General features: G+C 38.7%; 2 protein-coding genes across 5 annotated transcripts in view; one reads left to right on the top strand and one right to left on the bottom strand.

Annotated features, from left to right (window-relative positions):
* Nucleotides 1-420: 420 nt before the first annotated feature.
* Nucleotides 421-3,880, bottom strand: LOC103153312 (uncharacterized). 3 transcript variants are annotated; one of them, XM_016661850.1, is made up of 4 exons: nucleotides 3,737-3,880; nucleotides 3,568-3,662; nucleotides 1,530-1,856; nucleotides 421-1,458 (listed from the first exon to the last, which is right to left on the bottom strand). In XM_016661850.1, exons 2-4 carry the CDS (start codon nucleotides 3,656-3,658, stop codon nucleotides 1,124-1,126), a joined length of 753 nt encoding a protein of 250 aa, XP_016517336.1. In that variant the 5' UTR covers nucleotides 3,659-3,662; nucleotides 3,737-3,880; the 3' UTR covers nucleotides 421-1,123. The 3 variants fall into 3 exon arrangements, with proteins under 3 accessions (XP_016517336.1, XP_016517335.1, XP_007574245.1); XM_016661849.1 differs by having other exon boundaries at nucleotides 421-994; nucleotides 1,105-1,458; nucleotides 3,568-3,880; XM_007574183.2 differs by having other exon boundaries at nucleotides 3,568-3,880.
* A 7,728-nt stretch (nucleotides 3,881-11,608) lies between these two features.
* mgat5b (alpha-1,6-mannosylglycoprotein 6-beta-N-acetylglucosaminyltransferase B) overlaps nucleotides 11,609-17,780 on the top strand; it is a 70,293-nt gene continuing 64,121 nt past the window's right edge. The window contains exons 1-3 of one of the 2 annotated variants that reach the window (XM_007574184.2): nucleotides 11,609-11,793; nucleotides 11,876-12,045; nucleotides 14,855-14,967. In XM_007574184.2, coding sequence (XP_007574246.1) covers nucleotides 11,978-12,045; nucleotides 14,855-14,967 — 181 coding nt within the window. In that variant the 5' untranslated portion in view covers nucleotides 11,609-11,793; nucleotides 11,876-11,977. Of the gene's footprint in view, nucleotides 12,046-14,854; nucleotides 14,968-17,780 lie in introns of both variants that reach the window. The other variant, XM_016661857.1, reaches the window with a different exon arrangement.

A 17,780-nucleotide genomic window follows, 5' to 3' on the forward strand; every position in this document is an offset into this window, starting at 1 on the left:
GAATTTGAATTTAGACCAAATGGGAGACAAAGAACGTTTTAAACCTGAGGAAAAACACAACTTTTTAGTGTAAATGACATGATCCAGCTGCTGTTCAGTAATAAAGATTTACTTTATTACTACCACTTCTGAGTTAAGATAACAAAAAAAAACTTAACTATCAATTGACATGACCTCATATGCTTTTATGTGGATTCAAATACTTTTTTCTTGTGACTGAGAGATACCCATGTCTTTGAGTACACATTACTCGCAGGAACAAGGTCATGTCTTTGCATGATTGGTTGACCCGCCTAACTGTAGGATAAACAAAACTTCAACCCATGAGAAACAAGTCCCAATACGTTCTTTACTTTGCAGACAAAGAACGTTTTATTTCTTTTAATCTGACAAAACAGTGATCCCCAGAGACAGAAAGACTCATTTAGACAGAGGTTTTACTGTGACAGAATTTATTCAAAGAACATCATCATTTCAAAAAAGTATGTTTTGGACATTGCTTTTTTTTTATTTTTTATAAGTAGTTAAGATCAACTTATGAAAATCAGATTTTTCTTTTTTCTTTCAATTTACTTTGAACGGATGAGGTGAAACCTCTTGCATTAACAAAGAGAGGGGAGTAAATACTTTCTCACAGCAATGTACGGTGTTTGGAATTGTTGTTTTTTTTTCCACACATGGTAAGCATATATAAAATACCACCCTAAGAAACTGAAAACTAAAAGTAATAATTCTCGCACCTTGTTTATAGTACAGAACAATAACGCAGGAGCGCCACCCAGTGGAAAGCCATGTTACAAATAAAAGTCTGTGTTGTAAGATAAAGTTTGAAGTGTATCTACTATTTGAGCCAGTCATAAATACATCATTCTTCCTTTTTACGTGAGATTTCTACTTTGCTTCCAGAAAACAAATTAATAAATCAAATAAGAAGCTGTTTGCCCCCCGCTATTCACACCTGAACATACAAATTAACAAAAATCCCAAACAAAATGCACTCACACAACCATTACCATACCTGCATAAATCCATTCCAGGCGTTAGGAACGGCTCATCTCAATTAGTAGCTATTTTATTTTTATTTACTTTTTTATCTCAATCAATAGTCAAAGAGCCTGCATTTTTACATGATAATAATCTTCATCAAGATCCCCATCATAATACAGATCCACTGGAGTTGTTGGGTTGTGCTCCCTGATGAAACCATGCGACTGGAGATGTACTTGTTGAGAGAAGGCATCCACAGTGAGCAGTTATAAGGCTGTCTCTGGCTCCCTCTCTCTGTGGGAGCTGTACTCTGGACAGTGAAATATCCTTTGTCGTCCACGTTTTGTTTCGTTTCGGTGCCATCTGTAAGGTTTACGTCTCCCTGGAACCAGTGGATGTCAGCAATGGGGAAAACTCCTTCAAAGGAGCATTGGTCAGAGGGTGTATCCTTGCCAGGCTTTCCAAAGCAGTCTGTGAAGAGAAACGACTTTCAGAAAGATCAAAATACTACAGCAAAAATAAATGGTTATAAACCGACTAACCTCCAACTTTCAGATGGCTCTGCCCATTCGCGATTCCACCTCCTGAGTGTAGTTTGCAGTGGTAGTTTCCGTCATCGGACGGGATGATGTTGAGGATGGTCAGAGACAGAGTGAGTTGAGATGTTGTGTTTGTGAAGTTGCATTTAATCTTGTCGGTAGATGTATTGTTCATGTACTGGCACAGTGTTTTATTTTTGTGCTGCCAGTCAAATTTGAAGATCTTTGAATCCTTGAGTTTTGCTTCGCTGGCATTGCAATTCAGGGTCACATTTTCACCACAGGTCTTAAACACCTTTGGTTCGGTGTCCAGATGCTTATACTGACTCACTGTTTAAAGACAGAAAATCCAGGTTAGAAAGCATGTCTGAAAATCTAGGGACCACAGCAAGCCCAGAAGAACTAAAATCTGCCGACATGTGAGAGCGACTTATGCCTATTTCAACAGTGCAAACAACAAATATACTTTAATATGCATTGACGCAACTGAAACAGTTTAAGCAGGATATAATGTCTAAGATAATGTCATCCTTTTCTCAAATCTTTGCCGTACAGCCAATCAGTGCCAATGAAGATAAAATTGTCTACTGTGCAAAACTTGCTTGCCAACATGTCAATTAGCATTGCTCTTCCAATAATTACTATTAGCATTCAGTCCAAAAGTTTGCTATTATTTATTTATTTTTATATTTATTTATTTACGATTTGTTTTATTTAGAACAGGGACAATACACAGTATACAAAAATGCAATAACCACAAGAGGAAACTTGCACTGGATCAAGATAGAGATTTAATTGCTAATTTCCACCTGTAGTCTCCAACTCCCAACACTTATTCACACATGGTCTTTGGATTACCCTACAACTCACTTTTATCTGTTTCACATGAGTAACAGTGAAGCAACAGGTGCTTAAATCTTTGGCTTTTTTTTTTTGTTTTTTAAGAATTTTCTTGGCTCTGGTGGCTTTTATTTGACAGTGAGTATAGACAGGAAAATGAGTTGTGAGAGAGGGGGAAGAAATTTGGGACTAAAATCTGTGACGGCCCCATAGAGGGCTGAGGCCTTTGTACGTGGGTTGCGTGCTCTGCTCCCGTGTCACCACAGCGCCCTAAATCTTTGACATTTTTCCACTTTGCAGTTATCTCAAGAAAAGATCTGATAAGTCAGTGGAGTTTCCAGTCAAAATATCTTTTTTTTTTTAAGAAAACTCCAGAAAGCAACACTTCAAAATAAGTTAAAGTTATCTTTGTAAGTTTAACAACAACATAAAAGTTGCTCTTAGGGAGACAGTCTATCATTGTGTCAATGTCCTGGACCCTGTCAATGTGGAAGACAGTAAACACTCTGTGGTACGTCTTCGTTGATGACTGTGACATGCTTCAGGGCATCAACAATTAACATCCTTCAGTTAGTGAAAAGAAGAAAAAAAAAATTGTTTCATTTGTCACCGGCCAGTTAGACACTTCTTGTTTTCCCAAGCATTTTCCTGTTTGTTCAAAACCATCCACAATGAAAACTTATGATCCTGTCAGTCCAAAGTGACGTAATGACGACTTGTCAGAACGTATCCTAATTGACGGAGTCAGTTTAACTCATGAATCCACAGACACATTTGTCCTAAAGACAGGAAAAGTGCTGGCAGATGTTTTGAATGGGTGTGTAAACAGGTTCTGAGGGTAAACTACAGAAAACACAATCACCACATACAAGTAAATGACATGTAGGTGTTACTGTGATTTGCCTCCAAGCAGTCTTTTGTAGAAAGACTCAAAATGCAAATTGTAAAACCTACAGTAAAAAGCCCAGGCTAAACGATTTAATACATTGAACATGCATGATTTATTTATTTATTTTCTGTTTTGAGATGTCCAATCACAAAAATCACAAGTTGCATATATTTTCCACGTGTAACGTAGTTGATCATACTCATGAGAAGTGAACATGCAATTTCCGCATGCTTTTATTAAAAAGGAATAAATAAATAAATAAATAAATAAATAAATAAATAAATAAATAAATAAATAAATAAATCTACTCACCAGAAATGCTGACCGCTAAGGTGAACCAGAAAATAGAAACCCAGACAACACCAAGACGAGTCCATGGACATGGAGCACAGGAGGGTCTCATTGCCTTCAGTCGAATGCAAATCAGCATTTATCACGTTAAAAGGAGCAACAACGACTGAATCTGAAACAGAACAAAGTTGTGGCTCTCTTCACAATTCAGCAGTTTTTTCGCTATGAGTAACTCAGCCTCACTAAAGGTACCAGAACTCGAGAGGAAGGGCTAAACTGAGCCCAGCATCAGCCGCTTTGCAGACCTAAAAGAAACTTTTAGTCTGCGTGGAGTACTATCGGGTTTTTGACTGAACATGAGCAGGCATGCCCTGGAATGGATGAGCGCAGGCAAAAACAATGAGACAGAGGGTTTCTTTCAGCTGAATGAAACACTAGAACTTCACTAAATGTTTCTGCTGAGATCCATGGATCATCTAGCAACTAGTTCTTTATGATTATCATTTTCTAACATAAATACACAATAGTCAATGAAATATTTTTTGTAGTTCTACTCTACAGTTCTTTCTTTGCAACAAATTGTTGTGTTTAAAATAAAATAGGGTTGGTGTTACTTGCTACATTATATCATGTGTCTAATGTGAACTGAAGCCAAGTTAAAAACATTTTTTTTAAAAATGTGAATATCAACTTGCTCTTCAATCAAACGTAGATTTTTTTTTCTTTATATTGCAAAAGTATTTCCATCCCTTGAGCTATTTTATGTTTTGTCGTGTGAAAACCTCTGAATTCAATAAATTGTATTGGGATTTGGGAATGTTTCACCACTGGTTCACTGCTACATAATCTGGGAAGCCGGATAACTGACATGGAAACCAAATGTGAAGAATCCAGAGCTGCCAGGCAAGACATGACAGAGGAATCTTGATGGAGCTTAACGACCATCACGGAGGAAAACCTGCGTATGACTCAAAACTGAGGGGAAGTTTCCCCTTCAGCAGAACGATACCAAAACATATCTAAATTCGTTTGACGATCCCAGCAAAACCTTAAATGTAGATGCTCTCCATCCAGTCTGTATTTAAGCTATTTTGTGACGAAGCATTGCAAGCATAGCTGATGAAGGCACACCTGAAAAACTGTCCCCTGTAATTTGACGAGTTAAAACGTGTAAAATGTACCACTCGATGTAACTTTTTGTGGCACCGTGGTTAATATTTTGATTTAAAAAAAAAAACAACTCTAAATGTTTGATTACGAATACAAAATAGTTTCCAACCAAAATCCCCCAAAATTGTTGCGTTGTATGATTTATATTTTTATAGTCATTTTTATTGTCCTTAATAAATATGTTTTTTTTTATTAGTCTATTCTCTCTTGATTTCTTAAAACCCACAAAAATGACCGATGTAGCGTAACTGTTTGAGATTAGTTGGACATTTTTCACAAAACCTCGACAGGTTTGACTCACATTTACTCATAAGGACGTTATTGTCGTTTGCCAACTTGTTTTTGTAGATCATCAAGTTGTACTGTGAAATCTTTTGTACGTTTTATAAGCTGTCACAGCGTGGCCCGGCATGTCGCTGCAATGAGACAGTAGAAAGTACCGCAGGCTGCAAGTAAGCCAGAACAAAAATACAAAACCAATATTAACACTAAAACATCTGAGTCTGAACAGATTTGCACATTGTTCTGGAAACACATATTTATACAAATTATATTAAAACACAACTCTGTGCTATTTATAAAAAGATATACTGAAAATAGGATATAAAGTTACTGACAGAATTAAATAAATAGAATGTAATGATGCTGTCATTTCAAGCTCCAATGTTTGAAATAACGGATTCAGACGTTTTGCAGAATGAAGTAATACTATTCTATTTTATTGCTATTTTATATTATTTGTAAAACCAAAAGTGAATTTCACATTGTTCGCATGTTCAAATATGAAAACACCAAGAGAAGAGAAGAGGAGACGAAAGAAAGTAAAGAACGGAAAAGAAGAGAGAGAAGGATGAAGGAAAATCATTCTCCAATTCCAGGTTTGCCTCTTCGTCATCTTTCTGCCTTTTCTCTCAGTTGTTTCTCTCCCACACTGTCTGCCTGTCACTCTATTTCAAAGTCTGTGTTGGCATTGTTGCTGCATTTGGCGCTGGAAAATTTTTGCCACTTTATGCATTAATTCACCCTGCAATTTCTGTCCAACTTGTGTTTCCTTATACTTTCTGAGACTTAAACTTTTATTTTTTTCTGCAATTTGTTTTCCACATCAAAACCACAAACTTCAAAGTCTGTCACACTAAGTTAGTAGCAGTGTGACAGACAGACTAACAGAAAGCAGCACTTAATTTTGAAGTGGAAGAAAAAGGAAAGAGATACATCCCCAAAAATGACATTACCATGAAAAGGTTTGTCATTCAGTTCAGAATGTGAAACTCATATATTCTATTTATGCCTTTTACATAAGCCGAAGCATGTCAACCCTTTGTTTCTTGTAATTTTGACGATTATTGCAGAAAATAAAAATCCAAAACTGAGTATCTCAGTTTAGGAAACTTATGAAACAGGAAACTTTACATAGAAATGTCAGGCGTCTTTCTTTTCCCTCAATACTTGGACTTCCTTCTGCATGAATTTCTGCATCAGTGCAGCCTTGGCATGGAGTTGGGTCTGCTGGGATGTGATGGAAGCCCAGGTTGCTTTGATAGCACTCTTCGGCTCTTTTGTATTTGAGCCCAAAAGCAATGGATTTGTCAGCCAGAAATCTCTATAACTTTCTGCAGAAAATCTCCCCATCCATGATCTGGTTTCGTGGTGAGATCAATCATTTAATGTTTAATGCATTCTGAGTCCCTAATGAAAACGATTTAACTTCAGTTGTGTAGAATGCCCCTGTAGAAATAAACATGCCTCATCCTGCAGAAATAAAAAAAAAAAACACTCAATTAAAATGTCAGCCTTTCACAAAAACTTTGACACGATCTGCCAGATGTTCAAAGACTCTGCAGGAACAGATAGATAAACATGCTGAAACAGGCAAAAAGCAGCTGCAGCAGCCCTCCATACACTGCTAAAAAAAACACTTCCCTTTTCCTGAGTTTTCATCACTGATTGGAGTGTGGAAGAAGAAGAGGACCAAATAAAGAATTTAATGAAGCACTGGGCTGGAACATTTTACTTGTCCACGAGTCCGACACATAAAAACAAGCAGCTTAAGTTACCTTGGAGAAAACTCGGAGGAATGAAAAACACTCAAAGTAACAGTTACTGGAAGAACGGGAAGACAGCAGGAAGGTTAGGCAAAACAATCAAGTTCAGGTTAGTCATCAGCTGGGAGTGAAAAAATAACAATAGACCCAGCCGGGGATGATAAAGACGGATCACAGAACAAAGAAAACAACAAAGCGGATGATGTGCACTTAAGTACATCACATACTGTGTGAAGTGCACACTGGGGACACCTAGTGGATATAAGAGGAAGAGCACATGTGAACGTGAACACTTTACAAACCAGGATTTTAAGAAGCATTTAAAAGCTAATAGGTGTCCAATGATGCTTAGAGTTTAATCAAAACATTTACATGTTGATGTCCAAGAATGTACAATGTCTGAATTAGGAAACTGTCTCTCTGAGGGAGTTAACACCAAAAATCCAGCTGATTTTGTAGCTTTCATCTCTCAGCATAGTCAATATAAACAATCGTGACCCGACAAATGTCACTTTTTTAATGTGTGCAATTAGGTGGCATAGTGCTGCAATAAAGCAGCTGCTCATTTAAAACACAGGGGCAAAAGTAAAGGTAATAAGACTGCACGGTGATTGAATATTTCACCAGAAGACAAAGACAGCTGACAGTGTTGAGAATAAACTTAGAAATGGGGATTTTCACAAAGTCGGTCATTCAAGGTGAACACATAAAAATAAGTCTGTTCATGATGAACATAAAGGCTTCATGGTTGAAAGAGTTTAGTCATTGTAAAAAGATTGTCAAATAGATCACAGCTCCATAAAAAGCCAAGATTTTCAAGAAGTGGCTTCTTGAAGTCTTTTTTTAGCTAATGAAAAAAAGATTTAAAAAAAGTATTTTCTTTCTTTATTCATTTTTTTCATTAGCTAACTACTTGATGTGAGAGTTTGCGGGGAGAGAGCCACTCATCAAATATCTCTGCGTCTTACTCAGTCTTCCAGCCACGACAGATGGAACAAACAAAGGCCTCAGCCTGCAGGTAGACAATATAATAAGAACATTCTGATACAATAACCCAGTTCTTTGAGATTTTCACTGAGAATCTGCACAGTTTGATGTATGGACGTTTTGTTGTTTTTTTTCACTGCATGCTTTCAGAACCATTAACAAAGGGAATCTGCAAAACCTTGACAGCTGACACGCTTGCGATTCACTGGCTTGAACAGGATATGTACATATTTTAAACACCGAGCCAAACTCAAGACTCTCCTCTGGGCTACGAAAGTTTGACAGGCTGTTCTAACTTGCAGCTGCCGCACAATAATAAAAAAAAAAAAACAAAACAAAAAAAAACTTGCTCCTAACCGAACCTCTGTTAAGAAAGCCAACTCATCTGAGTGATTGAGAGTCTTTTTGTGTTTGGTCATACGGGGTTTTGTATTATTGCTTTTCAATTGTTGCGGCACGAGGAGAACTCTTGGACCTCCGTTTTCATAAATTAAAATCTGAGAAGCCTGCCATTCATTTTTATCCAGCCCCCTGATGAATTTCAAAGAGCTTCCAGTTCAACGTATTACTTTCAGAACAGCGGTGGGCGATTCAATCTCAGTATAAAAGCAACTGTTGTGCAAAGGCCTAGTGGGTCTGGTAGAGAACTTGCAGCGTCATAAAGACCAATGAACGCCACAGACAGATCAGGGAGAAAGTTGTAGAGAGGTTTGGAGCTGTGTTTGGTTATGAATCAATATTTCACAATTTTTTTATTTATTTTTTTGCTCTCCTTTGGTTTGTTTTGGGATGTGGAAAATAGATAAAATATCTAACATTTTTCTTCTTTCATACTCCTACACGCTCTTTCTTGTTTTGGTCTATAAACAAATGCTTTTTGTTTATAGACTTTTTGTTTGTTTGACTTGAAAATGTTACAAGACACTCTACGCTTTCTGTGATTTGTATGTTTTTCAGTCATGAAAATAGACGCAGAAGCCTGGTAAGTGATTTCTGTGCGATGACAAATAATGGCCCGAGTAGAGAAAGGCACACAGCCACAAAAAGAGGCGGAATCAAAAGTGAATCTACAAAACATCATTCTGCAGTGGGTGTCCTTGGTTCCACAGCCGTCAGACGTTTATATTATTTTTCTCTTTTATTTAAAAGGTTCAAAATTCTCTCCTCAGACTTGTGTTCAATAAACCAATTTCGACTGATGTCTCTGATAACAGTCAAGGAAGGTTCAGTGATGAATAATTTAGAGATTTCTTTTTGGAAAAAAAAACAAAACAAAACAAAGGTAAGCTGCTTAAGAAGCTACAAAAAAAGTGTTCCCTCAAGGAAAACACTCAAGGACAGTGAAGATATTTAATGTATTCTTTGCAAAGGTTAATTTTTCAACATCAAATTTTTCATGCAAAAAAAATGTGAGGGATTAATCTGAGTGTTTTTAACATTTTCCACAAAGTTCTCCCAGAGGACCGGTGGAAAAGATGGCAGTAATCATCAGCTGCGTGGAATCAGTTTTAATAAACATGGCTTAGATTTCCTTCTGTTCTTGTTTCTACTTACTTGATTAAAGGCCAGGGGCTTTTTTCTTATTATTTCACAGCATGATGTTTTCTGTTCTTGAGATTTTCTTTTATTATAAAAAGAAGATATTTCAAACATTAAGAGACCTCTTCTTTTGTTGGCAATTCTTCTGAGACAGTTTCTGCCTCCGCTATGTTCACATCTTGAAGTTTTCAGATCCCTAAGTGAAAATCTGTTGTTCTGAACATAAAGCCACATCGTCACTTTACAATAGTGTAAGATAAAGTGAATAACATTATCACTACTATAAAAAAATTAAGTTACATTATTTATGACCGTGTGCCTCTTTGCAGATTACGACCATTCTGTAATTAAAACAATAACTCCACATTTCTGTTGGGTTGCTATCATTGCAAGAAAGTTGTGCTTTCAGACAAGTGAGTCAGGACCCAGCACAGCAAAAAAAAAAAAAAAAAAAAAAAAAAAAAAAAAAAAAACTGTTTCCATGGTGAAGAAAGATACTGCTGCTCTCATGTTATTGTGCCAATGTTTTATTTAGCTCTTCAGGATTATCTTAGGGGTTGTTTTCTCTTTCTCTGTTGACTTCATTGTGTTTACCCTTCATCCCTACATACACAGGTTTAAGCACTGCAGTGAGAAACAAGGCTTTTTAGCAGAATTCATTAAATTAATGTAGATGAGTGAGCATGATGAGTGGCTAAGTGGAGCTGTTTTTTTATTGCATGATTATAAGCAAATATTACTACAACTTTCAAATGACATACTTAATTTTTTTTTTTTTTGCTTGAAATCTGTATTTATTTATTTATTTTAATTTTATTTATTGTTTTACATCTTTATTCCAAGATCCCTGTGAGAATAAACCCTGACATTATGGCTGCACAATTATTTTGGCGTTTCAATTTAAAAAGATATCAAATAGCATCCGTGGAGGTTGTTAAACTATTATTATACGTTTTTATGTTTCTAGAATTAAAATGAAACATCCACAGAAACAATCAAATAAGCAAACAACAAAAGGGGCTTTTTTTTTCTACTCCAATGCTGAATCTCATTTGTCTGCCACTGTGTGTCGCTGCTGAGCTACATTCTGTTTTTCAACTTGGAGCTATCCACGGTGCTGAAGTGTCTCCGAAAGTTTAACCACACACCTAATTTGCTATACAGACATAATAATAGTAATAATAATAATAATAATAATAATAATAATAATAATAATAATAATAATAGTCTGTTGAAGAGGTAAAAGTTATTGTTGAAGAACTAAAAATACACATATCTAAAACTTCTTTATACAAAAACAAAAATTTTACATGCAAAAGCGCCATTTTTTTTATTAATTTCTTTTGTCAAAGACCAATGTTTTCCACGTAGAGTGATCATCTCTTTCAGTCCCTATCTCTGCTGCTGTGGTCTGTCTTTTTTTCCTGAGTCATTCTAGTGGCCAGCATCTTGTGGGGCTTTGCTCAATAAAACAGCACCCACCGCAGCATCATGTTGTGGGAACATCCAGTGGGCACTAATCTCCTTTTCATCGAAAGGACATTCAATTCAGCATCTGAGTGCGTTCGACCATTTCTGTCCATTACAAGGCCATCCAAACAAAACCTCCAGCTGACGTCCCCGCAGTGCTGCAGTTTCATTTAAAACCCCTTTAATCATGTTTTTCCGGTTAGTGGAAGTGCCTCGCAGGGTAACATCGTATCCATTCGCCTCTGCTTAAAGGCCACTCGCAACAGGACTTTGTTCCACGCCGTTACATAAAAGATGACTCTGTGGGCACTTTGTCTTAATATACCGATAACTGAAGCAGCAATTACAGGGCTTCGATATGATTCACTCAGTTGTGTAGGCAATTGTAAAGCCATTATACTGCGGTTAGTCTTCCTTAGTACAGTTTTTTTTGTCTTTCTGCTTCCAGTGATTGATAAGATCTTATCTGAGGAAGTAGTCTCCTGGATGCAGATATATCAAACAACAATCAGCTCAATCTCCTACTGTCCTGTTATCGTTTTGTTTCCTACAGAGTTAGAAAGTTTTCGTCCTCATAAATCTTATGTCAATATTGCACTTCTTATTCATTTATATATTTGTTTTTGCAAAATGGGTTGTTTGCGAGAGCAGGAGCGATACTTGTAGTATCAAAACGTGTTTTACTGCTGGGGGGGAATAGTATATTACTGTTTTAAAATGTCCGACTGTGTGACGCTAGTTGGGGAAACTTACTGTTTGTTGACGGTGGTGCTTGTTATGAGAAGTGATGGCCTTTGGTCGCCAGCGCTGACCGTTAGGTGGCGCTGTCAGTAAACGAACCGCAGCTGTGCTCTTTATAAAGACAGTAAAAGTCGGGGCTCCATCCACTCTGAGGATACACTGAACTCAGCAGCCTGCCCTCGCTGCGCTCCGAGCCCCTTCAGTCGCCAGGGAATTTGACTCGGACAACCCCCGAATATTTTTCAGCAGTCTACCCTGCTGGGTGGAAACCGCGGGAATCTCAACTGAATTTACGGTACGTACGGGCGGCGGACCGCCGCGTCTCCCGCCACCCCGTGCGAGGTGAGGCAGGAAGTGTCTGAACGCGCTCTCCGCAGATTCGTAACGAGCGCGGCTGGGAACTCATGCTGTTTGACGCGACTTGAAGCGCAGATGAGCGGGATGTCAGTCGGACCCGACGCTGTGTTCACGGGTGGAAAATGACTGCAAGCGTCGGCGAGCTTTCCACGATGGTGAGGAGATGCCCTGTCACTTTTAAACCGTTCAGGTGAGATCACGCTCCGTTTTGTGGGTCAGAACCAAACTAGCAGCAAATCATTCCCAGGCGTTAACTAAGCTGGTCATATTAGATGGGTTTCAGTGAAATTAAACTTTTAAGAGATTTTTTTTTTCTTTTGTGGAAGAGTTGTTAAAAACAAAAATTATGAAAATTTCCACGCATTTTTTTTTCTGGGTTAATTAAAGAGGAGGACTGGGATATGTATTAACTATTAAAAAAATGATTCCTTTGTAGCATGATCACGACAATAAACTGTAAATACAACACAAATTGCTTATGATTTCTCAAATTGAAAAGGAATCACCTGTCAGTGCATGTCTTTGCATATCTGAGCAGAATCTGCAAGACACGATGTCAGTGCGCTGCACGCTGCATTTTAAATTAGTGATGATTTATTCTTTTCAGTGGAGCAAATCTTGCAAGTTCAGACCATTTGGATTAATTGGGACGACAGGGCACAGCCTGCTCCACAATTAAGGTTTGCTTACTCAGCTCCAGAGTCTTTCACTCTCCCGGCTGCTGCATGGGGAATGAGTGAGAGCCAAACAAGCAGACACATCATTAAAACCACTGAGCCCAACAAGATGTCCCAAACTTTGTGGCTTGCAGCTTTGCATATTGAACAATCCAGGGACAATACCTGTGGGAATTCAACTTTTCTGTATGTTTTTATTATTTTTTTTTTCTGTCCAAAACGAGAGACATTAAACCTGCTATGCCCTGGATTTCAGAAAAAAAAAATCACTAGCTCATATACACTAAGCTTTTATATTATATCATATGTTATATTTTGGCTTATAATGATTTGTTTAAAACATTGTACTTGACAGGTGATAAGACAAAAGAAAGAAGTTCAGTGGAGCTTAAAAATAACAGTCGGGTGAAGATTTTATTCTGAATTTTTGCTTATCCATGCAGGGCCATTCTTAAACTTGCAGATTGAAATCCATAAAATCTCCCCCACTACTTGAATCAATAAATGGCAGAAACCACAAGATTTTTGTAACCAACAATGAGGTCCTGACATTGTTCTGGCCAGATGTTTGATCATTCTTCCCTTCCAGATGCTTCATGTTACTTTGCTTTATTCGTTTTTTTTTGTTTGTTTTTTTTAAAGATCTGCGCTTGAGATCCTTGTTCCAGTTGAACGCTTAATTTTGTCAAAGTTTCAAACATCTACCTGCTAATTTAAGAAGAAATTAATTTGGAACAATTGGTAGGAACTTTCTTCACATTGCACAAAGAACAGCCCCCAAGCATGACCCCACCACCACCATGCTTGACAGTGTTCTTTAGTTTGAAAGCCTCACCTTGATTTGTCTAATTATTTTTCTTATTATTGTGGCCACATGTCTAAATCTTTGTCTCCTCTCTCTGTAGAGCTTTTCTCCAGAAGGCTTTCTGCTTGTTTATGTAGGCAGGTGGAACTTCCAGTCAAACTCAATCGTGTCTGTTTCGGAGCAGCCGCGTTTTTTCAGTCGGCATCATCCTCAAAAGTCCATGACCACATTAAACTCTCTGTGCTGACATTGCACCATGTCTCCAGTTTACAATAGACTTGAGACTTCTCAGTAATTTCCTTTGATTTGACAAGGACCTTTTGGGTAAGAAGCAGTTTGATATAAACCAGTTTTGAAATTGATGAAGTGGGCAAAATTGGAAGATTCTGAATGTGGACCTGAATTCAACCCCACTGGAAATGAATGGACTATGCTTTCAAAGTCAAATATAATCCAATTTAAATCAGTCAATTTAAATTAGCTCTGGGCAGAAGCATGTTGAAGGCAACATAAAGCATGTGGGTTTACAGTAATTTCACTAGAGAGAAGAATTAATCCACCTTGTTAGTGGGGGGTATTTGTATATGTTTGAGTCTGGCTGGATAAGAAACCTAATTCCTCTTTTCAAAATTACTTGTAAGTTGTTTGTTTTGCCATTTTACCACTCTTAAAAATGAGAGCAGTGGCAGCCTAATAAGAGTATTTGATTCCTAACCATGACAGATGTGTGTAAACTTTTGACCAGCTCATTACCTCTGATTTAATTCAAACGTCAAATTCTAAAGTTCAGTGGAAGGTGCACGCGGTTGCATCTTTAATCACTAATGTGAGCGTTCATGTGTGAGTTTTTCCAGCATTTTAATGCAGATATTAGTTATGCTCTGCCTGGCTGACTTGTGCCCTCTCCTGTGTGAGGTTTCTGCTATGTGAGAAAAACTAAATAAATAAAAAAAAAAAGCAGACTGTTAGAGGAATGAGGTCTGCAGCAAAAAAAAAAGTGTGACAATCCATCCTGCAGCTTTGTCTCATGAAGGAATTGCTTCCAAACCTTTTCCCAGCACGACATTCGCCGGAGCATTCCAACGACTCAGTTTTTTTTTTTTTTTTTTTCGGAAAAATTACTCCAAATGTTTGCCGCTTTCTATAAAACGCAGCACACATCCGTCTTCAGATGAATGTTTTTATTTCGTGCCGTTGCCCACTGAGCGCAGTGTGATGCTGGAAATCTGTCCACATAATGGTTCATTTCAAATGACACAGCCAGGCGAGTACACAATGCCTCCTTGCCGCTTTGGTCGGTACAATATGAAGCTTGAGAAATTCGTCCGTGCTTTGTAAATCCACACACACACACACACACACACACGTCAGATATTTCACTCAACGCTCCACTTGAGCTTTTCAGCCGCAGAAATCATCTCCTGCCCCCATTTCTTGTTGTTTTTTCTTCCCCCCGCTCTCACCTTGTAAATCGCTCGTTTTGTAAATTGATCAGCCTTCTTGCCTGTTTCCTGCAGGATCTTCGTAGTCGGGGTCGGCTTCTTCAGCCTGTGCTTTCTAATGACCTCTCTCGGGGGCCAGTTCTCGGCGAAGCGGCTCGGAGACTCCCCGTTCACCACGCGAGCTGAAGGTAAGTCACACATCAGTGCAGCCTGGTAGCCCGGTGGCTCCAGCCGAGCTGTGTCCTGGGCCGGTAATGAGCAGGCTGGAAACACGCTGACAGATCCGTGGAGCTGCCTTGATTGCTGCCAGCCGACTGACAGACCTGTTCACTTTTCCCATCAGGGGGGCACCGTGGGGGCACATTGCCCTGAGAGGCCTTTTTCTTTCCTCATCAAACCTTTTATCTTTTTTTTTTTTTTTCTTCAGTTTCATGTCGTGACCATGCTCTTGCCCATTTGGAATCATTTTGTCTGCAGCTGAAGACTGGATGTCTTGAGACCTTTAATGTATTTTATTGAGCGTCTGTGTCACAGAATGAAGTGAAAGATATATATTTTGTTACATTTTGTAAATACAAATCTGAAAAGCCCGCCGAAGTCATCAAATTTTGAAATGGAGATGTGGAGATTATTAGCTAAAGAAGCAACCAGGAATTTCGCGGTGACTCTGGAGGAGCTGTAGAGATCTACAACTCAGTTTGAAGATTTTATACATGGTTGGGGGGTAGGGGAAGATTACCTTTGCACCCCACTAAACAAACCTTTGAGAAAAAAGTGACTAGATAAGCAGTGTTGGAAGTCCGGTTTCAAGTTTATCGCATGTGGAAGAAGAATGAGTTCAAAATGTTGTTTTTTTTGGCCTACAAGCAAACACTGTTTAAAGGAAAACTAGCACTGCACTTTACTGTGAATTGACCATATGCACTGTGAATTTTAGTGATGGTAGGATAATGCAGTGGCGATGCGTTTCTTCAGGAACGCATCACCACTGAAGATGCGTTTCTTCAGGAACGCATCACCACTGAAGATGCGTTCCTGTGGCATCTTCGGGAGTTCAGGTGTCTTAGAAGAAAAAAGTTTAAGAGTGTAATCTGCCAAAACTAAAATTAGTCTCCCAGTGAGGAGTCGAGATGGTAATATGTATAATTATAGACCAAAAGTATAGATCTTGGAAGCCAGTGTGATAAAAGTGGAATACAATTTTTTCCCTTGAAAGCTGCGTATTTCCGACTTGTCAGCTGCGGTTGAAAAGTAATACGGAAATAGATTCTCCTGCCCTCTCAGACATCAACAAATGAGAGACTCAACAAAGAGAAGTCAGAGTTGTTGACAACCCGTCCCCGAGAGAAAGCCGACTTTCTTGGCACGTTCTTCGTGTTTACGCTTTGTGCCTCTGCACACAAACTGCTGGAGCTTGTGCCACTTAGTGGAGTCGCTGTTGGTTCTTGGACTGTTGTCTCCCACCTTTTTATCGCTGCTCGACACAAAAGTGACACTACGGGTCAATCTGTGTAACGGATCCCAGCTGGCGAGAGAGAGACTGTGAACCGCCTCTATCCAACATCACTCATCCAAGGACAGCAGTTGTTGGCAGCTTGTTGCACCGTTGTCGGTTTATTTATGTATAAATGCGGAGGCAGTGATTACCACAGACCTACTCAATGATGCCGTTTGTCCTCAGAACCGCTGGTGGCTTTTGATGACCGTGATATGGCTGCGTGGCGACATCCTCGCTTGATTCGTTTTTTTTTGTTTGTTTGTTTTTCTTTTAAAGAAGAGAAGAAGCGGAGCTGTTGAGTTGTCGCCCTGCTGCGTTGTTGACAAAGTCGACTAATAAGGGCCGCCCGTCGGCCCGGGCGTCTGCACTCTGTTTTGAAGAAGGGTGGCTTTTAATTGAATGATATGTGTGAAAAAAAAATTGGGGTACTTGACTTAGGAAGAAAAAAAAAAACAGAATCAAAACCATACAAATAGTTTGTGAAAATAACACAAACTGCTCAATTTTACTGGCTAAAGAAGCAAGAGGACGCATTTGTTTTCATTTGGGATGCAAGTAAAGGATTATTTCACAGGTTTTTAATGAGCCTCAACTCTTTGATCCTCTGATAAGACTGTTCAAGTGTAAACTAGAAGACTTTACGCTTGACGGAGATTCTTTAAAGTTTGAGTTTTACGAAACATTTATTCTATTTGCGGAAAACAAGAAAAAGAGCATGTATGTCTATGTGACTACGTGGACTGGGTGCTACTTTTCTGCACTGCTTTAGCTGTTGTTTGTGTATATATTTCTCACAATGTCATCATTACGAGTAAGATGCCAGAAACATTGCCCAGTGATCGATTCCTCCTGATACTGGCTATTGCAGTGAAAAATAGGAAGGTACCAGCTGAATTCACCCAGTTTGTGCACATATTTAAGTACTGATTCTCAAAAACTGTACTTTCCGGTCATTTTACCATACAGTACTACAGTAAATTTTCTTTGCTACTGCCCACCTCTGGCATCCACCAGGTCTCACAGATCATCAGAGACGATCCATTACAATCCTAATTCTTGAATTGACGGGTTCACACTGCATCGAGTGGCCCCAGAAGTTCACAACACAAAAACAAAGTTTTTTTTCTAAGTGTACTTCTCCAAAAAAAAAACAAACATTTTTTTTGGGTGAAATCTTGCATCCCCATATGTTTAGAATAGATTTCCCATCATCGCGTCATGCTGCTGTGTGTTTGCGTATCAGTAAAAGATGCGAAAGAGCGAGTTAAAATGGCGACCCGGTGCCGTGGATAGTCGCTGTGGTATTTAAAGATATCATTTTTAGCTCCTTGTTTAAAGCACCAACCTCAGCTAAAACTCGCGCAGCTCTAGAACAGAGGTGTTGGCAGCCATGAAATGTTGCGAAGTGCATCAGGTGTCGTCACGGGAGGCAATTTAAAAGGTCTCACCTATTTATACGCTGCTGCAGGGTGAATGGAGAGAGGAGGCATTGTTGGGGGGGGG

The sequence above is a fragment of the Poecilia formosa genome, unplaced genomic scaffold (genome assembly GCF_000485575.1).
Source record: "Poecilia formosa unplaced genomic scaffold, Poecilia_formosa-5.1.2 Scaffold346, whole genome shotgun sequence".
In the NCBI taxonomy this organism is placed as follows: Eukaryota; Metazoa; Chordata; class Actinopteri; order Cyprinodontiformes; family Poeciliidae; genus Poecilia; species Poecilia formosa.